This window comes from Ambystoma mexicanum, chromosome 5p (assembly GCF_040938575.1).
Source record: "Ambystoma mexicanum isolate Mex_15411 chromosome 5p, UKY_AmexF1_1, whole genome shotgun sequence".
NCBI classification, from domain to species: Eukaryota; Metazoa; Chordata; class Amphibia; order Caudata; family Ambystomatidae; genus Ambystoma; species Ambystoma mexicanum.
Window position 1 is genome coordinate 971,568,461 of NC_090930.1, and position 25,535 is coordinate 971,593,995.

General features: G+C 44.4%; 1 protein-coding gene across 1 annotated transcript in view; it reads right to left on the minus strand.

The window, feature by feature from the left end:
- The window catches only part of PAK1IP1 (PAK1 interacting protein 1), a 322,418-nt gene that overhangs the window by 288,407 nt on the left and 8,476 nt on the right, over nucleotides 1–25,535 (minus strand). The window contains exon 2 of the mRNA XM_069613439.1: nucleotides 4,383–4,545. Within this exon, the coding sequence (XP_069469540.1) occupies nucleotides 4,383–4,545 (163 nt within the window). The remainder of the gene's footprint in view (nucleotides 1–4,382; nucleotides 4,546–25,535) is intronic.

Here is a 25,535-nt window from a genome sequence, read left to right on the forward strand (position 1 = left end):
CAAGTACGAAGTAGACACTCCCTCTGACCCAGTAGCATCCACCTTACTGGCATGGAATCGGCTACTATCCCTAGCCTCTGACTCATACCCCTATTATAAGTGGCTCCCTATCTGGGGATTCCCCGGGCTTGAGCCCACACACAAACTTCTAGCCCAGCACTGGCTAGCACTGGGCTATCAGGCCTTGACTGATCTGTTCCCTGAAGGGGAGTTCATCACTCCACAAACATGACGCCCTGGGCACTCTGAGTCAGCACTTGAAATGCTACGGTACTAAGGACTTTGGGCGGCGGTCCGGGCCATCCTACCCGAATGAAACCCCAGACACGCTGGAAATAGGCTATATGGCTAACTCTGGTGGCACCCGCGGAGTGGTCTCGGCCCTGTATAAAATGCTATTAGCTAAATCTCCCGACCAACCCCCCACCGCACGGGATGAGTGGTCTTATGAACTCGGTACCGAGATCTCAGATGATACATGGAAGAGAATGTGCTCCCACACACGCCAAGTCTCCCTCAACTTCAGGTTTTGCTGCATGCAATATAAGCTTTTGAATAGGCTATATTATACCCCACACAAGATTGCTAAATGTACTCAAAACCGCGCACAGGCCTGAGCCAGGTGCCATATTGAAGGTGCTGATCAGATCCACATGTTCTCGACCTGCGCCGAACTCAGCAAGTTCTGGGATGAGGTACTGTGGGCTCTCTGATATTGTGGGGGACACGATCGAACCAGACCAGATTGGTGTGTTGTTTGGGGTGTGAAGCAGTGATAGTGGCAAAAAAAAAAAACAAAACAAAACAAAAATTAACATTCTAAATTCTTAAACTAGATAGCGGGGGCACTATGACTAAGATAGTGGTTCAGAATAGGGGTGTGAAGCAGTGTTGCGTTACCACACCACTTCTTTACAACCTCTATGTTTCTGATGCACCTCAGTTCATATTGAATGCCCCAAATACTCCTCCTAAAATAGGATCAAAACATTGCGTTGTTATGGCATACACCGATGATCTTGTTATCTTTGACCACGTTTTAAGAGATCTGCGGAATGTCTATGGCAATTTGCAGATACTAATAGCCTGATGTTCAACCATGATAAGACCAAGATCATGGTCTATTCCAACAAAAAGATAGCTAGACCATGCATGTATATTAGATCTCATGAAATTCAGTATGTGGATACTTATAAGTATCTAGGAGTAGGGTTTGACGCCAAAAGGGGACACTTATATTGTATCCAAACCTGTAAAGTGAAGGCGGCCCAGTTAACCGCTCTGATATATCAATTTACTCGTACTCAGAGCGGGTTTTCGATTTGGGGAGCGAGACAATTATACGTGCAATGCATGATCCCTATGGTCGTATATGGTCTTGAATCTGTGCTGGATATGGATTTTTAATGGCTTGAAGTACTCGAAGGTAAATTCGGGAGGAAACTACTGGAGCTTCCTCAGTCCATCCCTATGGCAATCCTAAGGTTGGAGTTGGTCCTTACATCTTTAAAGACCAGGGTATTAAGGAAGAGGGTGGAGATTTATATTAAGATCTATAATAGCACTACCACTCAGTCCAACCAAGCAAACCAACTGTCGGCTAGACTGGGGGAAGAGTTGGGCACAAATAAGCTTAATAGGCTTATTGAAAACATGGACCAACTTTTTGAAGATATAGGCTGGGCTCCAAAATAATGTGATAATTATGAGACCAACAGATTCTATCTAGGCAAATATATCGAGCTGTGGGACTGGCAAAAATATTTTAGGCATCTGGAGAAACTTAAGAGTCATAGGCATGTAACTCATATGCTATATACTTTTAAGCAAGCACAAATGTATGTTATCCTCTGTCCCGGTGCAAAGCTCAGAAGATTCCCCATTATTATTAAGACTCAACCTTCCAGTTATGGAAATAATGGGCAGAGAAGCACAAATAGCTCGTTCTCAGCGGATTTGTAGATTGTGTAAAACACAGAATCAATTGGGAAGTGGCAAACATATACTGACATTATGCCCTAAAATGGTAACAGCATATGTAAAACATTAGGGGAAATGTGTACACAATCTGAATCACATCAAAGATTTGGAATTCTGGTACCAGAGTAACACCCACCTGGAATCCCAGTCCTCAAATTGCCCTGTATAATGTATTCAATATGTGGTGTACATGCCTAGAAAGAATTGAGAGTGCCGATAAATAGCTTTGGGCTATAAAAGTTCTCTTTATATATTTTATATTCATGTTATTATTTTACTGGAAATTGAAATGTAAATGACGATAGATGGACTGTGACGTGAAGGGTCTAAAATGATTAATGTGGTTAGTCCTTATTTATTGATTGTACTTTTTATATGTTTATATATGTTGAATGCATTTGTAATTATGATTATATGTGTAAAGTTTTTATTTTTTAAAACTATCACATTAAATTAAATAAATGTGTGTTACAATGTTGGAAGCACTCTCCCCCCCCCCCTCCACAAACGATATGTGGCTGAATGCACTTACCTGGACTCAGACTTGCGAAGAAGAATACATCAACTCCCTCTCCACACGCTCCTGCCCCAAAAATGCATGGTCTGCATTTTGTGCCTACCTCATTAGACTGTCAGATGGAAACTCAGAACCACCCTCACCTGGAAATCCACGAGAGTAATATGTACAGCCATTGAGTTGTGTAACACTGCTTTATGTCCAGCATACTCAGGAACGCTTATATGTACCAATTGCAACCGTGTACTGCAAACTGCACTCTTCTGATTCCATGTGAAGTGTCTAAGACTGTGTGTTGTAAATCTCTGGCTATAAATAAAAGTTTTTTAAAAAAGTTCCAGGAGGACAGTTTGTGGTTTAGAGGGTGGTTCCCTTCCTCTGGATTTCTCTTCCCTCTGCTGTAGATTCAAAGATATCAGTTCCTTGAGTTTCTCTTGTTCCAGAACACGACTGATAAACAAAACAACTTGGCTCTTGGTCTTTATCTTGTTAAAGGTACCCGTTATACTGTGAGGGGTCAGATATGCGAGGTGCACACATTTATGGAGGGGTTTTCAAACAGTGGCATTTTATTTAACCAAAATGTAAATCCAACACCTCACTTGCCCTACTCTAACAGGGATTTCCCTGCGTAAATAAAATAATGAAAAACACTCCAGCATAACGTTTCTGGCCCTCCCATGTATACATAAACTTGAACAAGAAAGTATATGGCAATTCACAAGACAAACACTTATATTTATAACAAGTTAAAATTCTATATTTATAACCGGAGTAAATTCCTGTTCCACAGGGTTTAAGTCAAAACCATGTCCAACACAAACCAAGGAAATCCGGGGTTGGAACAGAGTTCCAACACAGTTCTTGATAAAGTCTGTCTTGGTGAAGAAAACTTGCAACACTTCACAGTTCAACCAGGAAAAGATCCTTCTCCTCCGGGAAACATAGTTCAAAATGTTCTTCAAACAGTATGTAGTGCTTCTCTTACAGTACTACACAACACAACTTCTTGGCTTAGAGAATATCACAGTGCTTCTTTCTTGGCACCATTAAGCACACTAGCTTCCTCTACGACTCTTCACAGTGCTTTTCTCTTGGCACCATGAAACACCACAACTTTACTGGGGTGACCCACTCCCAGTCTTCTACCTGTTCTTCTGTCCAGTCCACTCTGCTGTTAGACCTAAACCCATCAGATAAACACCATGCAGTTTTCACTTCCCTGCTTTTGAAGTTTCAATTTCACAGACACTTGCAAAGGTTAACACTTTTTTTTCCACTTTAACCTGCTTTAAACCTTTCTGCACAACATTACAGCAAAGACAAGATTTATACCAAAGCCCTTTTAGCTGTGCTATACAGGCAAGGTCTTTGTCTCTTTTTTAACACCAACTTTCTCATGGGTCTGCTTTTCAACCACTCTTGTCTTTTGTCAAGCCACCAACCAAGTACTTTAAATTCAAACTCCATTAGCTTTAGCAATGTGAGTTCATGACCAATAGCGGTTTCTTTCACACCATAGTCATTCATTTACAAGCTCTACCTTTAAAGAGGTTACGTCTGCCCTCTTTCCTCTGGTAGCAATAGTTATTCCCAAGGAAACCTTTATTTTAGTCTCCTTTTGCTGAGGGCAATGCTTGTTTACCTCTTGGCTCAAGGTAATGCGTGCTTGTTCTCTTATGTTCACCTTGTTGAGGTTTAACACTTAGTTTTACAAGATACAATGTGAGGGCTTTACCGAGGCTTGGTCTTTGTGTTGAAGTCTCTAGACCATCATGAGGTTCCAGTGAGTGAATGCAAACTGGAACTGCAAGCTACAGGGGTTTTGAATTACTGAATGAAACTAAAAAGCATGATTACGAGATGTATTGAAAACCAGAAATACCGTTATGGTGCAGGAGTGCCCCATGCTCCACTTTTTTCTTCATGTCATAGATCTGAATGGTCTCATCCTTACTCCCTGTAGCCACATATCTGTTGTTTGCAGAAATGGCAGAGAGCGAGGCAGTGTGGGCATGGTGGGTGAAGTCAGCGACAACCGTCCATTTCTGAAAAGTAAGCACATGACTTTAATACAGCATGCAGATGAAACAAACAAAAGTGCTTTTGGAAAGAGGGTGAGAACAGGAATAGCCAAAAACATTTATATTTATTTAGATTTTTGTTGACCACGAACTAAGTGAGCTCAGGCTTTGGGCCACTGCATAGTAGTTAAATCTGTAAGAGACAATTGTTTACACTAGTTTGGCATACACATTCAATATGCAGGTGCACCACCCTGCACCAGTCTTGGATTTTAAACTAAGACCCTCACAACAAAGTTTGAGAGCATTCTAGTTGCACTAACTAATCTTCAGAGCAGCTCTTCGGAAACACATCATCATTGGGAGCATTTAAAATGTTTTACTTGTAGTGATGTAGATCATAAATTGCATCCACGGAGGGAAAAAGCCATCTAATATCTTGAGCCATCTAACATTTCTGGTTTAGAGCTTTCACTGCAAGAGTAAAAGCTCTCTGTGCACTGGGGAAAACATTTTCTCTATAGCAAGTACATATTATATTCAAGGTTACAGCATGAAGCACATTTTTCAATCCAAGAAATGGCACCAATCGCAGACAAACTGGGACAAGGGTGGGCAACACTCAATTAACGCTGTTCCCTAAGATTCAAATCGCATCTCAGGCTGCCAGTCCTCTAAAATGCACTGCCTTATGGCTATACTGCTGTGAGCTTATTTATACTCAATAACATACCCGTTTCAACAATTGTTAGAAACGCACTATAGTCCCAATCGGCCACTCTCTTGATGAAAATCTTAGTTAATTAAAAACCTTCAGGCAGAAGCCAATGCATTTCCGACCACTACGGTCCTTCAAGGCAAAATCTAAATCATGAAACACAGGGAAAAAAAAAAAAAATATATATATATATATATATAAAAATAAATAAAAAACAATCTATAAACAGCGTTTATCACAAAACAAAACACTTTTTTTAAACAAAAAAACGCTTTACCTAACCTGCAACAGATGAAAACATGACAGTAAAATCACTAATGGAACAATATGACTTGCAAAAGAAAAAAAAAAAAAACGTTATTCCTCCAACCTACTGAAAATTGAAAAATATATGCATAAGTCACAAAAGAATGCACACTAAGCATTCAAAAGCAGCGTAGAATAATGGGCCCTATTCTTAGATCCCAGTTTGTCCTACATTATAACTCCTGTAAGAAAAACAATAAAAGGACAACATTAGCCCATGCTCAGATTAAAGTAAGAAATCCTCAGTAATGTCTCAAAATAAAATCCCTTTACGTTACTGTCGTAAGGAAATGTGGAAGGCGCAAGGATGTACCAGTCTCTGCCATACTCATGTCTGTGTAAGTTTGTAATAAATGACTTGATCGCTCTTGATTGATGACATTACGTTGTGACATCACACCGAAGTGAAGTCATGATTGTGATGATTTGCAAAAAATCATTAAGTAAACGAACTGCGGAAAACCTGTGCATTGCAAAACAAAGGACAGCCATGTGTTTAATGCATAACATGAAGTTAAACTAAATAAGAATGACCCTCATACATGTTAGGGACCAGGTAAACACATTTTTTGATGCCAGTGATAACACATAGTGGGATCTAGAACTGACACGAACTAATATGTCTTGCAGGGACCTCGTTCAATAAAAAAACGACATACATCAATAATACATAAATAAATACACATTGATTTCAACGGTACCCGAGATCACGCATGAAAATCAACAGGAGACCTTTATGAAATATGCAGCATAAAGTTAAAATGTTGGTATAACCATTTGTGCCCATTTCCAACTTGTGATTGTCAACAAAAAATATGATTTGCAACAAATAGGACAGAATATGATCGTTTTACCATAGCTGGAAATTCATAAACCAATACTGATGCGTGCAATAACACACTTAGAGATCGAACTATACCTAAAATACTAGTGCTTATCCTATGTGAAGTAAAGGCTTTTTTCCTTATCCGACAATAAACACATACTGTTTTCAATGGTAACTGAAATAGTTCACACAAAATAACAGACAACGCATGTAATCCCCTCATCAGCCACAAAAAATAAAAACATTCTTGTAGCTCCTTCTACAAAAAGAAGGACGATTCAACTCTTCACTCATGCCTCTGGGTGCCAAAGAGTCCAACTGATGCACCCAACAAGCCCCTCTCTGTTCCAGTCTTCAGTGGCTGTTTCGGTTAAATTCCTTCTTGTTAACGACTTCTAACACCTGGAATATCATCTGTACTGTTGAATGTTCTCGTTCCTTGTGTCGTGCTACTGACGATTTCATGATGCCGTTCTGAATGCAGGATCTATGTTCGTTCCACCGGACCTGTACTTTCTTTGCCGTTTGTCCCATGTGTTTCAATCCAGACAGGCAAAGTATACAATACATTGCATATTCTTACTCACAAGTAGCATAACATCTCAAAGATATCTTTTCTCCTGTTCTAGGGTGGCATGTAACTGAACCATCGATTAGGCTATTGAAATTTCCACAGTTAAGACAAGAATATGTTCCCACTCGAGTAGGTCATGTGTTATTCTGGTTTCACTGCTGGTACCAACAGGCAAATCATGTAGATTTTTACTATGTTTATAGGCAAATACATGAGGGCTAGTCAGCTGTCCTTTGTTCTCTCATTCTCGAGTATCTTCCAATGTTTAAGTATACTTCCTATGATTACATTGCTTTGCAGCGAAAACTTAAGAGACAAGTTTTGGGGCAGTCCTGACAGTTTGCATGTGAAGCAAGGACATTCAGGTTTTCACTTTGGTTTTCTCAAAAGCTGCCTGAAGCTCCCGTTTATATTAACCCCTACTCTTAAATTTCTTTGGGCAAATTCCATACAACATTATTCAGTGCAGCCAACAATTCTCTTGACCCATAATAACTGCCCATATTGAAGGCTTCTTAATGTGCTCGGAGGATGAACACTTGTACGGTGGAGTAAGTTGTTCCGACAGTTTCTTTTGTAAATAGTGTAGTGGCTATCCTGCCTTCTTGTACTAGAACTTTACCATCCACACCGTGTATAAGAGGTCTGCACTAAATTGAATTAATCAATAGCATCAATGTAGTGTAAGAAATCTTGCCAAATTACCATAATATCATATATGTATCTGCCCCAGAATTTAAGATAATTGTGCCATACTGGATTGTTCAGTATGTTTTGACTTTCAAACTTACACATAAAACAGTTTGCATACACTGGAGCCATGATGGCTCCCATAGCAGTGCTCGATGTCTGCAGATAATAATGCTCCTTGCACCCAAAATAATTTTGAGATATAAACTCAAGAAAAACCAAATCATATTGCGGCTCCTATGTGTCCAGTCTGTAATAATATCCATTCCACCGACTCCTGTTCCAGATTGTGGGGTATGCTGGTGTATAGACTGTTCACATCCACAGTGAAAAGACAATCACCTTCAGCCAACTGAACAGATTCAAGTAGTTGCAGAAAACAGGTGGTATCCTTTGATGAAGGTTTCTGCGTTTTGAATTAGTAGTTGCAGAAAATAATCTATGCAAGTGCTTAAAGATTGCAATATACCATTGGTTGCAGCAACTATAGGTCTCCCCAGGGGGTGAGTAGGACGTTTATCGGAATTGGGTAAAAGGTGGGAACTCCAGGATGTGGTACTGTGGGGTATTCCTTTTTTCCCCCCCTTAGTCCCACCCATCTCTAAGGCAATATTGAGATTATTTTGATTGTTCTGAATGTCAAGTGTAGGGTCATGTCCAAACGGAGAACGTGGGTTAATGCAACTCAGTTGTCGATAACATTCAGTCTCGTAATCTAAAGTGTCCCGGATAACTAGGGCCTCACCCCGGTCAGCAGGGTGAATGGTAATTCTACTGTCACAGTATAAAGATTGGATCTGTGATAGAACACCTCTATTAAGAGTATTTGGGTTTACGGAAGGAAATTTTACTCAAATCCTTAAGAACCACATTCTGGAAAATGGCACTACGATTGGGGGCACAAAGGTACTTTTCGGCTTAAATTCCCTATACTCCTTCTCCACTTCCGACGACTCCTCCTTGGATGGTAACTACGCAAAAGATACTTTAATTTCCAAACAAAATGATGCAGGTCAATTTTGATAGTTTTGAATGGGGGACAAAATGTAAACCTTTCTGTAGTGTGACGATCTCTCGCTGTTGCAAAGCTCTACTGGACAAATTAATGACTGTTCCCCAGCTCTGGAATCATGTCTATACCCTGTGATAATGTTGTCGTCGTTCCAATTGCAGACATCTCTGTTCATTCAATTCTTGCCAGTCATAAGAAGACAGGGATTTAAAATAATTGGTAGCAATCTGGCTCCCGCTTGTAGTTTAGAACCTAGTTAACATTACCCAGATAGAGCCACCTTTGGCAACCAAACATTTGTTAATGTTAAAGGCCTTTATACCGTGCACAGGTGCCACTTGCATGGTCTTTCAGTGCCCTGGCGGCTCTGTGAATATAAGGGGGTTGAGGGTAAAGATTAGTGGGAGAAGCAGGGGAAAAACAAGGGCGCAAAGATGTGATGTTAGCAGCTTCAATTCGGGTGGACAGTTCACAGAGCCTGGGTACGTGCTTCGGGAGGCGGCTGTCATGTTGTGCAAGGTTGTGTGCGCTATGTCTTGTGGTTGCAGTGTTGTGAAGTAGGTGCGGTTTGCTGTGCTGAGGAGTTCTGGTTGTCTAGTGCAGTATGTGAGAGATGTGTGCAGAGGGAAAGGTGTTATTATTAGTTGTTGTTAGTAGCAGATCTTATGCTTTATCTGGTCAATTAGTAGTACCTACTCATCCTTTGTTGGCCCGCTCTAGTTGTATCAGTGAGGTTACCTCTGTGGCAATGGGTTCTAATGCTGCACTGCTAGTCTGTTGGCTGCCTGAACTGTGATCTCTGGCTCTATTTCTAGCCTGGTGTCGGTCTTCTGCCCCTAGGGTGATCAGCAGCGGGCGTAATGTTCTTCAACTGCATTCCCTTGAGGAGTTTAGATTTCCAGTAGGGGCTGAGTGTTCTGATCCTGATGGTCGTGCCGATTATTGAATACCTCCGTCCCCAAGTACCACACAGACAGAATGACCAAAAACTGTCTGTGCAATCTTTGAGGCCAAAGGTGTGGTGAGCCGTCAACTGGAACCAGGAAACGCCGAAGAACCCCTTTGACCGCTGTAAGGCAATAGACGGTTAACAACTAATGCAATATGGACACAGCAATAAGGAACTGATTGTAGCAAGGCTTACCTATATGAGCTGTGGGCCAGGTCGTAATGCACTAGGGGCAACCAGCAGGGACAGTGGGCCGGGTTTCAGAGAGGCTTGGGTAGTAGTTCCACACCTGGGCAAGATGGCACAAGGAGTCCAAAAAAATGTAATGGGGTCAAAACCAGTTCAAAGCACAAGGTCTAAGCAAAGGGATAGTCCGTTTAAGCAATCCGTGGAGGAGGTGCAGGGTCAAATATCTTTAGAAGCAAGCAAGAAGAGTTCCAGGGCAAAGGTAACAGATGAAGCCAAGAAGAAGTAGAGTATCCAAAGAGTCCGTGGTCGTAGAGCCTATGAATCCTTGATGAAAACAATAACGCCAAACAGTCCTTACGAGAAGCAGCTGAGAAGCGCTGCCACCGTGGTTTCCGGCGCTTTTGACTGTTAGTTGTAGTCACATGATGCAAAAACGCGGCAGCCTGGGAAAATCACGTGATGGCAGAGGATGAACGTGATTGGCAGCAGTTCACCTCACGTGACGTGTGAATCGCCGTGTTCCTCGGCGGTGCTGCAAGGCATACGAGAGTTTCCACGGGAGTTGCCAGGACAATGAAGGTCAGAAAACACCTGGAAAACCAGTCATCTTTCTCCAGTGTCGAGCAGAAGGTCGTGTTCTTGTGCCCCAATGTGCAGCGAAAGATGTGCCAGGTGAATGCGGGCTGATCGTGGGTTGCCTAGTAGTGGGCACACTGGGAGACGTGACACTGAGTTGGTGCTAAATCTGGTTCCCGCTAGTTGTACTTACTCGTGGGCGGTTCTTTGACTGGATTCTTTGTGGGGCTTAGGTTTCTGGTGGGGCGGGGTAGGTGCTTGGTCTAGTTTCCTCTTTTCTTTACTCGTGGCGAGCCTCCCTTCCCTCATTTCTCCCCCTGGATTTCCCTGGGCCTTTTTCCCTGGCAATTCTAGCTTCTCTTTGCCCAGATGTTCTATGGTTGGGCGATATGACGCAACACATGACATTACACCAGTGTTGCTCATTTGGGATGGTCAAAAATATGCACCTTAATCACAGTTGTGATTTTTTTTAGACTAGGCACAATTATGCAATATGATTAACAAGTCTCTTGGGAGCTTTTTGAAAGACACCAATAGCTCCTGTTAAAGTTAAATTTGTTGCCAGCTATAGGCAATAATAGCTCCTGCGCACTGGGTGATCTACGCACAGAAGCTTCTTCGGCTCTTGCTTATGGACACCATCTTGATTGTTGTGAATTAGGATTTATCAATACTGTGAGCAATTTCAGTACAGTACCACAATCCAATAAGCACCAGTAGTGATTGTCATGCGCCCCTTTTTTGTCAAACGATGGAACCGATGGAGACTTGGCCGCCATTGATAGTCCCGTCACGTTGGGAACGTCATCTCAGGTTGCGGTCTAGTCTTTCTCAAGATGGCCGCCTCCGGCAATAACAGTGTTCAGTTGCACTCGGCTCTTCGCGTTGCAACTGTGTGTTTTGCTACCCTTTTGTTGTTACGCTTCATTATCATTTCTCTTGGCTCTGCTGAGCCCTCCTCTCCTTTTCTGGGCTCCCTTTGCCCCTCGCCATTATTTCTCCTCATTTCTCTTCTCTTGTCTTGTACGGAATCCCGGACTTACCCGGGGCTGCTTCCCTTCCTGTGCTCTCGTTTCTCTCCTTGTTTCTCTTTCCCTCTCTTGCAGTGGTTCCCACGGTTTCTCGCTGTGTTTACGTTCTCCTCTCACGGGTGTGCCCTTCGTAACCTCCTCCGGAGCCTCTTCGCTCTGTTCTACGGCGCACTCCGGTTTACATACTTCGTTTGACACCAATACTTACCTGTGGCCAGAGTTCCGCGTTCACGCTCGGAGACCTCTGGAATTCTTCCCAACGGCTGATGTTTCGTTTTTTTTTTGCCTGTTTGGCTTTTTCCCCGCTGGCTATCACGGATCCGGGGCAACTAGGTTTCCGGAATCTTCGGCAACCATTGTGGCGTCGTTCCGTGGTAGGCCGTATCTTCTAAAAAAAAAAAAAGTGCTCCGTCAAAGAAAGAAGCAAGAAGCCTACTAAGGACATAACATCAGGTGAGGAGGAGGGGGAGGAGTCACAGGCAGGGAGTGATCTGGACTTTACCGATAAGGCTGAAAGCTGTAACAGTGATGTACAGCTTTCAAAAAAGGTGTAATGAGTACTTATTGGCCAGATATAAAGGAAAACCATTATGTACAAAGTAATTTGCAGGCTGTATTATTTACTATATAAAACATTGACATTATCTGAATTAGGACTACATCAGAGAAGTCAATTACATAGAACATTTAAAAACATGCACATTTTGACTGCACCATTGGTTGTAGGATACTCTTAATATCTTTTCAGCTTGCATATGCACACATTTTCGATCATGGCAGAGTTGATCTAAATCATGGCATATACATAAGGTTAAAGTTTTTCCATGTGCCATATGTGACAATGCACAGGATCTTATCACTTCTCCCCAGGGGGGAGCCCTTCCCTGTGAGTTTAGGAAGGTGAGGCTGCTACACAATAGTCCCCCTAGGGGTGGTAGGAAGCGGGCCCTCACAGGGATAGACTCCCCTCCTGAGGATAAGGACCCCTGTTCCATGAAGGAACTCCCTAAACCCTTTTCCCCAGGGAGCAGGTTCCTGTCATTAATTCCAGATAACACTACTGTCTGCTATGGTAATGGCTCTTCAGTCTTTGATTTACCAATTAAAATAACCCAGACAAAAGGTGAGCCAAAGAAACCTACAGAGTAATGACAGGTTGCCGGACCATACCACTGAGAAGAGTTGGCTTCAAAGAGGCATGAAGATTACAGCAACAACAGTAAAGTACTCCTTCTTTACACTGGGGAAGATCCAGCTACAGGCAATAAAGAGTGAGGAAGGACTGGCAAATGGAGAGAGCAGCCAGCATGAAGCCAGCCCAGCAAGTAAAGTTCAAACCTGGGAACACGAAGCAGCACATACGCTGAATCCGGTGGCGGGGATATCCAGGAACTGTCGGTGGAACCCTGCTCGTGAGGCCAAGCACCCGACAAGTGAAGAAAGGAGAAAGAAGACAGCTGTGGCGTGACCTCGGGGAGGTAGACCGTGTGGTCCTGCAACTACGCTGGAGCCATGTGGCACAAGTCTCCGGGAAGCCGCAAGTACGCAGTGGGAGTAGAGTTAAGAAAGTACTAAACAGTGAAGCAAGGCGGGCCAGCCCATCACCCCAGGAAGAACCGGTGACACAGTCCCAACACACAACAGCTTACAGGAGTAGCGGGAGACCCGGTAGTGGCAGCTCCGGAGACTTGCGAGCATCAGGAGTGATCTCCCTCGACACAGTAGTGACATTCAGAGAATCAAGAAAGCCTTGAGAGTCATCACAACAGCGATATCCAGAGAATAGAGAGGAATCTCCCTCGTCACAGTGGTAATCTAGTTCCAATTTCCAATTAAAGAGGACACCAGACAACAAGAGCAATCTGGAGATAATCTTCATAACGTCAGACAGAGGGATAAGAAAAATTGTAAAACAAGCTTTCAGAAGCCCTTGGGACGAAGTAGAGAGACTCTTGAGGACTATTGCTAAAGAGTATCCCAAGACAGCCCTCAAAGGCTGTGCGAGGCAGGCCAAGAGAAGGGAGTAATTCTCCTTACCACACTCTCTTTGTTGAATCAGAAGCTAGTGTGAAGGATTGCTGGAAAAGAGAAAGACTGAGCCAGTTCACCAGGTGAAGGGAGTCATTCTCCTGGTATTACTTTAATTTGATTGCTGAATCCTTGTGTAAACTAGCGGTAGGATAAGAACAGGTTTTGGGACAGAGGACGAACACTTTCCATTTGGGAAAACATCCTGACGATGAGCACCAGAGTTAACATTTGTTTAGGAAGGGAGAACCCTTTGGAGGGACCTTTCTTTATCTTTACAAATAAAACTTGTTGAAACATGCCACCCTTTGTCAGACTTCTTCCTTCGCCTCACCACGTATCCCATAATTCAAATGTGTAGGCATCCCTGGTGAGCGAGCTGTCTCTGGGTCATATTTAGGAAGGATACTGTAGTTTATGGCAAAAGCGGGGTTCAGTGGCATTAAGATTTCTTGGAATATGCCAGAGGGTGCCACAACACTTTACTTGTGGAAACACGGATGAAAGCATGGAAACTAGTTCCTTGTTGGCAAACGGGTGCAGAATATGCCTGAATGGATGCAATGAGAACATAAAGAGGGCGGAGCTTACAGATGGAGAAGTGACAGCGGGAATAGGATTCAACTTGAGAGAGCAAGGGAGAGGGGGTGAGGAAAGCAAGAGAACCAATTCAGATGAGGGGGGGGGAGGGATATGAAAACACTGCACAAGACGATAACCCCATTCCATTTTTCTTGCAGCAGCTGGAGAGGGAGAGGAAGAGGAACAAGTAGAACACACCTGGGTCTATGAAGGGCAACCCAGAGGTACTGGAGATTCACCGGCAAGATCCCATCATACAACCCTCATAGAAGCATTGGGGGAAAAGATCATAGACCGTTCCTAACAACTGTTACAAAGACTTAAAATAAAGGGCGCACTGACATAACTATTTGCTGTCCTTCTTTCAACATCATGGGTGCAACAGCTGCACAGATACTCATTCCTTGAAGTGGGGTTTGCAGCTACAGTGCTACACTAGTGTTGCTTTTGTGCTCCAGAGAGGCTTGCTGAAAAGAGTTGTGGAAGTGTGCGTTGAATCGTTATACCATGTGCTGTGACAAACCAGAAGGAGTGTGACGCACTGGGGACATTTATTTCAATTTATTTCACTGGGGACATTTATTTCAAATAATGAGGCTTAGCTATCCCCATTGCTAAAGGGAATTTTCCCTACCTAACAAACTCTGATCGTCAGTCGTCCAAAGCAAAAGAACATCCTCTGTCCAAAACGTACTTCTAACTGGCCCTCGCACTATAGCTAACCAACAGAAAAACACCAGAAGGTTCAGCATCTGGTGGGTTTCCCCTCTTTGACAAGCTCACTGAGCTTCCTCTCGGGGCAAAGTTCTTTTTTTTTTTGTTAAAAGTCCCAAGTTCAGTTCAAGATTTCAGCAGTGGTTAAAGTCAGTAAAGAAAGTCCTTCACAAGATTCTGTAACTCCCGTGACACATTCTCTTTATAAATGGGGCACTTTTTTGTACCAGTTTTCCGCCCATGCTACTGTTCTTACAATCTCTCCTTTATCAAGCTGATTCATCTAGGTTGGCTTTCAACACTGTCTCTTATGGGGTGATCTAGGCCCTCTTGGTTCGTTATGTACAACCACTCTCGTAGCCTTTGGCACGGTTTGTACTTTGGGTTTCTCAGGTTCCCGTAACTGACATTAGCAATCACTGTTTCGTTCCTGTTGCCTAAACCACCCCGTAGTGATGCCTTCGACGGGGCTTGGCATTGCATCGTGGCGTCTTGCCCTGGTCTCTCTCGCCTGCAGTCTGCCCATCTCGGCAGCCTCCGTGCATATAATCCGAGAAAAGGATTTGTTCCTCCCGACATGCCTTGTCTCTGTGTTAGATCTTGGGTCCCAGGCTCACCACAGGTCTGACATAGGTCTGACATGGTCACGCCACCAAGAAGGGCGGTCTTCGTAACTCGGTCCCAGCAGCAATTACTCTACTGCTCACTATGCCGGCCTCCCGTCATTCGCCTGTCCCTCTGCTTCTCTTGCGCTACTGCTGCCTCTGCAACTTCACAGCGCTCCACCCCTCCAGGACATACTTTTGTCAGAGGCTCTCCTCCGTTTCTCTCTTGGTTCTTCATCTCCTTAACTCAACTGTTCCCGCTTAAAGGGGCGTTTTGGTTCTTTTCCTGGGTTGTGCATAATCCAGCACTGCATAGTGCCATAGAGAAGGAAATCGAATGACTGGTTGTTGAAGGCAATATCCCAGTAAGTGCAGTCCTTTTGATTCTCATGTAAACAGATAGGGTTTCTTCATAGGGAGTTCCTTCTTGGAATGGGCGTCATTGTCCCCTAAAGGGGAGTCACCCCAATGATATATCACTTGCCCAGACCCCTACAGAGGGTCTTGCTTAGCGGGCTCACCTCCCTAGCCTAATAGGAGGTGGCTCCCCCTTGGGCAGAAGAGACGAATACCCTGGATTTGTCACAGTGTGTATTCCTGTGGTAAAGAGTAACTGATTGTGCCTTATCGTAGTGTCTTCAAGAGCTCTGTGGAAACAGGATCCTCCTGACAGGTTCACAGACTGCCCTTAAACTCGTTGACAACTACAAAGCCTTCACCATTGACGGTACTACCATACCTGTCTCAAATGTCAACACTAGCGGTATACCTGGACGCCACGCTGCCTACACAACTAAACTCATACATGCCTCCAAACCGTTCCCATCCCAAGAGAGCTGCCTCACGATTCCAAGAGCCATATTAGGCTCCAGACTGGACTATTTTAAACACACTGTTTGCAGGCACCTCCACGCGGAATCTTGAAACTCCAGGTAAGTTAAAACAACGCCATCAGAGACACTCAATATCCCAAACCAGGAACACATCTCTGCGGCCAGAAAAAAGGCCCACTGCCTACCCATCAGGCAATGCATCCTCTTTAGAACACTTGCCATCACACACAAATGCTTAACCAATAAAGCACCCAGATACTGTTCTCAAACATTACCAAAAAAAAAAAAAAACATCTTCTAGACCAGGGGTGCACAACTGATTTTGACAGAGGGCCGAAAGTACCTTACATGATGGCTATAGTGGGCCGAAAAGTAAATGTGGGCGGGCGGTTGGCTGGGCATGGCAGGAGGCTTTTTCAACCCACAATTTGTATTAAACGCATGGAAAAAGAATATGTTTTTGAGGGGGTAACGATTTTTATTTGTATTTCAAACTTACTTTTTGTACTACACATTTTCCGTTGTTATAATTTATTTCTATTTAGTTATTGTATATCGTCTGTGTAATTAAATTATATATATTTTATTGACCCTTGATTGGACATTCCGTTATTTTGGACTGCTATAATTTGCTGTTTGGGTTGCCCAAGAGGAGTATGGCCTTCATTGAGTCAGGTTTCCTCAAAAAGCAAAGGATGTACATCTCCTAACTATGCCTGTTTAAGCTTTATTATTGGGTTCACTCTTGGAGTGCAACACTATGCCCCATGTCCCTCACTCCCAAGCAAACACTATGCCCCATGGCTCCCACCCCCAACCAAACACTATGCCCCATGTCCCTCACCCTCAACCAAACACTATGCCTCATGGCTCCCACCTGCAACCAAACACTATGCCCCATGGCCCCCTCACCCCCAACCAAACACTATGCCCCGTGGCCCCCTCACCCCCAACCAAACACTATGCCCCATGTCCCTCACCCCCAAACAAACACTATGCCTCATGGCTCCCACCCCCAACCAAACACTATGCCCCATGGCCCCCTCACCCCCAACCAAACACTATGCCCCATGGCCCCCTCACCCCCAAGCAAACACTATGCCCCATGGCCCCCTCACCCCCAAGCAAACACTATGTCCCAGGGCCCCTACCCCCAAGCAAGCACTATGCCCCATGGCCCCCACCCCTCAAGCAAACAGTATGCCCCATGGCCCCCTAACCCCCAACCAATCACTATGCCCCATGGCCCCCACCCCCAACCAATCACTATGCCCCATGGCTCCCACCCCCAACCAAACACTATGCCCCATGTCCCTCACCCCCAACCAAACACTATGCCCCATGGCCCCCTCACCAAACACTATGCCCCATGGCCCCCACCCCTCAAGCAAACACTATGCCCCATGTCCCTCACCCCCAACCAAACATTATGCCCCATGTCCCCCTCATCCCCAACCAAACACTATGCCCCATGGCCCCCACCCCTCAACCAAACACTATGCCCCATGGCCCCCACCCCTCAAGCAAACACTATGCCCCATGGCCCCCTCACCCCCAACCAAACACTATGCCCCATGGCTCCCATCCCTCAAGTAAACAGTATGCCCTATGTCCCTCACCACCAACCAAACACTTTGCCCCATGGCGCCCACCCCTCAAGCAAGCACTATGCCCCATGTCCCTCACCCCCAACCAAACATTATGCCCTAAGGCCCCCTCATCCCCAACCAAACACTATGCCCCATGGCCCCTACCCCCAACCAAACACTATGCCCCATGTCCCTCACCCCCAACCAAACACTATGCCTCATGGCTCCCACCCCCAACCAAACACTATGCCCCATGGCCCCCACCCCCCCAACCAATACCCATACAGACCCGAACCCCACATCCCCCAACTCAGCACACTCTCAAGCATGCACCCATACAGACCTGAACCCCGCACCCCCAACTCAGTACACAAACTCTCAAACATGCACCCATGCAGACCTTTACCCCCCAACTCAGCACACACACTCAAGCATGCACCTATACAGACACAAACCCCCCAGACCCAACTCAGCACACACTCTCACGCATGCACCCATATAGAACCTGCATCTCAACATAGACCGCACTTACACTCCAAAACAAACATTCATGCACACCCGACCACCCCCGCATTTCAACAAACACTGCACAATTACACAAAAACAAACATTCATGCATACCCGACACCCCCACCCCTGTATCTCAACAAAGCACAACATTCAAAAACAAACATTCATGCACACCCAACATCCCCCACCCCCACATCTCAAAACACAACACAAACATACAGCAGAACAGACCCGACACACAAACAAACGGACCACTTACCTGACGTGCTGGAAGGCAGGCTAGCTAGCTGGAACGCTGGCGAGGTCTCTGGCACTACGGCTGGCGTGGGCGTGGCAAGGCTGAAATGCTTCCGGCATCAAGCCTTACTGGCCATGCCAGCCGTAGTGCTGGCCCTCCATTGGTGCAGCACACACGCACTACATGGCTCGTAGGAGCTACGTGGTGCGTGTGTGCTGAGCCAATGAGGGCCAGTGTTTTGTCCTGCCCGGAAGAGAAGAGTTTCAAAGACTTTCCTAATGGAGGGCGGCCGATGCTGCTTGCAGGCCGCACTCCATTAGGAAAGTCTTTGTGCCTCGCGGGCCAGACAAAATGCCATTGCGGGCCGCAGGCCGTATGTTGTGCAACCATGTTCTAAACCAACCAGGTCAATCCAATCCAACCACCCAACTATCCCACCCTACAAACGGAAAAGAGCTGGAGGCATCAGCTTCCCCGCTCTCGCAGCAGAACAGTGAAACAATCTCCCACACAAACTGAGATCAGAACACTCACATGGGGTCTTTCGCAAATAGCTCAAAACCCTACTTTTCACCCAGGATGCCGAATGAAAACACGACAAAAGCTCCCTCTTGTACCTCCCCCTCATCACACTATACATTTTCATCCCAGAGCCACCCGTCTCTTTGCATGCAGCGCTCTCTACATCTATTTAATTGCATTCCTGTAATTACTGTATCCATGTAACTCTCTCCGTACATGCTATCCACGTAACCTATGCCCTGATGCCTCAGGGTTTGGCACGCATTACAAATGTTGAATAAATAAAAATAGATGTCCTTAGAATCTTTTAGGTTTATTGCTTTCAAAACCTGCTCCTTTCTCATCAAAGTGTTATAAGCTGTGTGTGGGATGTACTGTCAGGGCTTACCAGGGGTAGGACGCCTGCAAACACTGCATCGGCTGACATGTACAAAACATCAATGGCAAAATACATCACAGCATAAGTAAGACACTACACAGGCAGCAGACCACAGTGACAATAGGCAAGGATGCTTCAAGATGGTGCCGACCTCATGCATTTGGCATCCTTCCATCTGAGCGGAGCATGAATGTTACACATGTAATCATGACGTCAGAATTTCAAATAATTCTGCATGGAAAGCATAAAATAAGAGCATTCCAACGATGCAACTGTTTCTGTTGCAGAGCCCTCCTCTGCGGAGCTTTGCCTAGTGAAGCCCCTATTCTGTGTTCTTTGTACAAAAGGTGTCGCCTTGTTACTTCACTTTTGTCTATATGGTCCAGAGACCTAGCCTTGTTTCAAATCCACTGCAATTGCCAGAAGGGACCCTGCCTAATGATTTACGGCACCATTTCCCGTGTCTTTTTGTCAAACTCCATAATGCTGCAGTTATGCACAAAGTCGTCTTTACAGATATCTGCAAGTGTAAAAAGAATCCTACTTGAGCTATAAACACATGACATACCACTTTTTCAATGCAAAGAGTTCCAAAATGGCATCGAACACCTGCAGATTGAACAAACGAAGAACACGTCATGCTTCCTTCAAGCAAATAAAGATGAAGAACATTTTAAGTGTACCTTCAACAAAGTGATAAAAAACAGCCACAGAATGACATGGTTGAGATGGAAATTCAACTTACTTTAGAACTACAGAAGCATGCCTCACATCTACAGGGTGTTCACAGGACCCAGCAGTCACTGGCCATACCATAGTAACCATATTAATTCCCACCTGTCGTGGCCAACCAAGTACATGTAAGGAAGACAGGTGGATGCAAGACAATGTGGAAACCACATGTGGCGGAACCAATCGGAGATACACTATCTGGTCAAAAACTCATCCTTTGAGGTCCACCTTCCACCCTTCTTCATCCATGCCTGCCAGGCACACTGAACCACATGTTCTCTGATCGTGATCCCTTACTTGAAACTCATCGAGACAATGTTCCTGCCATCATAATGGCTGAACTTAACCTCTCCAATTTGACGGCCCAACAGATCCAATTTGACTCCACACTGACACTTCACTAGTCGATCTACATAACCTTCAAACCTATAACCTATGGCAACTCTCTTGAGGTCATATTCCTGTTTTGCACACTGGTCTCCCCTGCTCCAACAATTGCCACCCCCCTCTATGGCTACTCTCTCATTCACTTCACTATCCCTAACCTTCATCGATCATCAAATGTAAATTCAAGCCAGAATCGATGGTCCCCTACCTCGACAAAGTCCACCTCGATCTCTTGCTCACTGCTCTGAACTGGCCTTTAATCCAATACAATTATACACCATCTAATCCCTACAATGATAACTTCTCTGCCTGCTCCATCAGCCCCTCCTGCGTTCTCAACCATGGATCTCCGCTGCGATCCAGCTGCTCAGAATAACAATGCGTTGCTGCTTACACCATTGGTGAAAAGACCAGTCCCCCACACTGTTCTCAATGCCTACAAGAACTCAACTGAACAGGACCGCAGCTCTCGACACAGCCAAACCCTCCCATAACACCAATCTGATTTCCTCTTCTTGCTCGAAACCTCACCATCGATCCATGTCCCTCCAGGCTATGCTCTGGCACCCATCCAGAACAGCACCATTTCCTCCTCTCCCTCCGCTGATGACTGCCTCCCACACCTTCACTACCCTCACCGAAACACAGGAAACAGTGATCCCCCACCCCTTCAGCCTCTTCCCCCTACCACCTTCTCTCAGCTTCACACACCTCTCCATCTCTTCTCTCTCACCTCCACCACTAAACATCTACCAATCCTTCGCAGTGCTAACCCATCCTGTACTCCAATGCACCCCTTTGCATCACAATTTTGTCAAGGATTTGCACCCACCACCCCTGCTGATATCTCTCCCTCTCTCTCACAAAATACGCCACAGTCATACTCTCCTAAAGAAACCAACTGATGACCCAAACAACCCCTCCAGTCTAGAGAGCTTGTCTCTCTTCCACCCTACCACTCTAAAATCCTTACCATCTCTTGGTATACTCACTTCCTGACCCACTCAACCGAGACTGCGCTCATCCACCTTTGCAATTCTCTTACCACTGCCCGCCTCTCCCCCATTTTCAACCTTCTAGAGCATTCTGCTTCCTTTGGCATTGTGGATCATCCCTCGCCCTTCCAACTCTTTCCCTCCTTCGGTTCAAGGACACCATACTCCTTCATCTCAAGGGATTCCAGAAACCTCTCCCCAATACCCGTTCCCATGGGAGTTCCTCAAGGATCAGACCTAGGTCTACCTCTCAATATCTTCTATACCCCGTCCTTGGAAAACCAATTTCCGCCTTTGATTTAAAGCATCACCTCTCCGCTGATGATATTCTGCTCCTTCCTGTAATCTTTGAATGCTTAATTGTCAAACATCATTCACTACTGGATGGCTCTACACTGCTTCATGCTAAACTCTTCAAAGACTGAAGACATTATTCTTCCTGCTCCAAGGCCAACCCCCCTTTCTTCCATCATGCCAGGTCAACCTACTTAACACAAAATCCATCCACATCACTAACCACTAGTCTTGTGCAGAGCAAACTGGACTACTGCATTAGACTACTGCTCTGTCTACCACTCTACTCTTTTGCTCCTCTTAACAAAATCCTCAACTTTGTGAGACACCAATTTGAAGATATCCATACCCTTCCCCTACCTCTACCTACCATCAGCACCATGGCGGATGTATGGATGTGGATACCGGTAAGATAGCTCAGCGGGTTGAGCGCTCGCAGCTGCGATCTGAGTGATCTGCAGGTCTGCATCCCGGCAAGGCCAACTCGGCCTTTCATCCTTCCGAGGTCGGTAAATGAGTACCAATTTCGGTTGGGTGATATTGTATTTAAATATGTGCTCTGGAAAGTGCTTTGGATTAAGGCACTAAATAAATAACATCATTATCTCCATACAAAAGACTCCTCTTTAAATTAATGGCACTCCTCCATATATCCAAACAGGGTCTTACCCCCCCGCCCCCCCACTTCCTCAGTGAATTATCTCACTGTAACCTCCACTGAACTGTCCACTCCTTGTCACAATTTATCAATCCCCCACCAACCCGTGCTTCCTCCCGCTTTTGCTCCTTTTCCGCGTCTGCCCCACGCTTCAAGACTGCGTTGCCATTCGAAGCCACCTCAGGGGAACTCTACAAAACGAAGCTCAAACGCTAGTAATGGAAGGAACTCTAAAATTCCCCCACTCCCTATCCAAACTAACCACCCAACCCAACTCTCCTGCATGCTGTCCTCAGGGCTACTCTATGTTAGTTGTAAATACTGGCCTCAAGTTCTCAATGTTAACAATTGTGTATTGTTCTCCTGTCCTAATTATTAATCCTTTGCCAACCTGTATACATCTTCAAAATCTAGCAATGTTCTTATGTAAAGGTACCTAACCCTCGGCTCTCCATTAATATTTACTTTGTAAATTATTTATGTTGAAAATGACACTATGCTCTTTACAAACATGGGGCGTGGCTTGGAGGATGGCTGTATGCTCGTAGAGCGCCCCACTCTCAGTCCCACTACGGTTATAATAACCCCACATAATAGGGATGCTTGCCCACTCACTGAATGAAAAATAAGTGGCGATATTAATTGATTGGCAGATGAACACCACACAAGTTAACCTCACAAGCCTCTTCACAGAAAATGTAATTTTGACTAGCCATAATAAATGCTGATGGAATACTGAGGAGAAATACTGCTTTAGCATGCCACTTAATGCATTTCATGGCAACTGCATTCTGCCAGTGGCCAAACTGCAGAAATTGTACTTTTTTCTCTTCGAACTACGAGGTGGTAGTCTATCACAGCGCCACCTGGTGGCCACTATCCACCAATTCATTTGCATGCCAAAATAAATAATGTTAAACCTTCAGTGAAATGCAGTAGAAATAGAGTACACAGCCACTTTCCCTCAGCTTATGATGCTTCAACAAAGTAATGAAGCAACTCTTGATTCTACTCACACAAAATCACTGCAACCCAGGAAATGGCAATGAAATGAAATTTTAAGTGATTCAGCTGTAACCCTCAGTCTCTAATACTAATGTTATTGAAGATCATCCACTCAGTCTCTCTTTTTTGGATTAATTTATAATTTGACTGCGCTCACACAATCAATCAATAGCAAGTTTCTTCCAGTCTGGTGGCCAATTATTTGAAGCACATTTCTAGCTAATACAAATCACTCAGTTTGGTCTCAATCCTTCTATATGCTGTGTATAATAATAATAATACATTTCTTATATAGTGCTACACACCCATAGATCTCAGAGCACTGAACTAACAAAAGACATTATTATCCGACAGAGTGGTACTTTATTTATCGACCTCGGAAGGATGAAAGGTTGAGTTGACCCTGCCGGGATTCAAACCTGCCACAGCAGGCAAAGCACAGATATCTGGGGCAAGCGCTTAGCTCACTGTGCTATCTGACCGGCTATATTCCAAGTTAAAAGATTAACATGGCATCTCAATGCTCCACTATTGTATCTGAAGATGAAAATTCTACTACTGCTAACAACTCTTTATACAAAAAGGTATTTCACGAATTCTTCAGGAAGTCACCAGTATCATAAATACATTATCTACTGTAGAACACTCGACCAACGCGTTACAAACTGACCTCCGCGCCATTCGAGATGACATGCTACAATTCTATGGTTGTAATGGAGAAGCTGAACATCGTATCTCATGCATAGAAGAAAGAGTTAAGGTCTGGAGTATATGCAGGTCACTCAAATGGAACTTGCACGTGTCAATCCGGAAGATCGCAATTGTACAGACAATATCAGAATGTTTGGGGGGTTCCTGAACACGTGGGTGGAAAAGATCTGATCCGATAACATTCATGGAGAAATTCATTCCTAAATTGCTAGAGATTTCTTTTAATTTGAGATCCAAAGAACTCACAGAATTACTCCTCGCAGTACCTCATGTATCAATTCTCCTAGACTATCAATCGCGAGTATTTTGAGACATCAACATACTCAAATTATTCTCCAAGCTGCAAAGACTACTTATTCATATCAGTTTGAAGGTAACAAAATGTGCATTGCACCGAATTTCTCCAAAGAGACACCAAATAAAAGAAAGCAGTTATTGGATTTGCATCCTGCTCTTACATAAATTGGTATCGGGGTTCGAAATTGAGGGGAGCTGGTAGCTATTTAGCTTCTGCTGCTAGCATTGAAGAGCCTGATCTCTGGTAGCTCCTGGTTCCCCTGTGGTAGCTCATGCCTACAGGATGATGACAGAGACCCAGGAGCTGGTTTTTAGCACCTGCTCATCAAATCTCAATTTCGACCCCTGGGTATGGTCTGATCAGCCCCGCCAAAATGCTAGTCAACATTACTGAAGGAGTTTCTAGTGAGTTCTTTGAACCATATGCATTGGTGAAATTCAATAATGCACACGATCACATGGAGACCTCTTCATCTACTCCTACAAAATGGCCAATAAGACCAGGACTACATATCCAGATTTCCACAAGAATCTCGACACAAAATCCCAAATCGCTCAAGTACAACACCCTCTGCAAACGTTTGTACCCAAAGCATACTCAACAACAAACAGCGATACATCTCGATCACCCATTAAAACTTAAACGTTCCAATCTCCTTTCTTGATAGATTGTCACATGCATACTTGTGTTCATTGTTCAATTGAGTAATCTCACATTTAAAATGGAATGTAACCGAGTATAATGGATTGTTCATGTATAATTTGAAAACAATTATAGTTTATGTATAGAAATACATGAAGATTAGCTAAGAATTAAATTGCATCTGAGCAGTAAAAAAATAAAATAAATAAATGTCTCCCTTCCCCTTAATCCAGTATCCAGAATTACATACATTCTGGGACAAAAGGGCCATCACTTCCTGCTAGTGTTCGATGTCCTTAACTCAATTCTATTACATTTACATCCTATTTGTCCAATATGTTTATTACAACCTACATTATTTTGTCTGGTCTCTCCTCTCCCTCATGTGTGGTACCAGTCTTTAACCATGTACCTAACT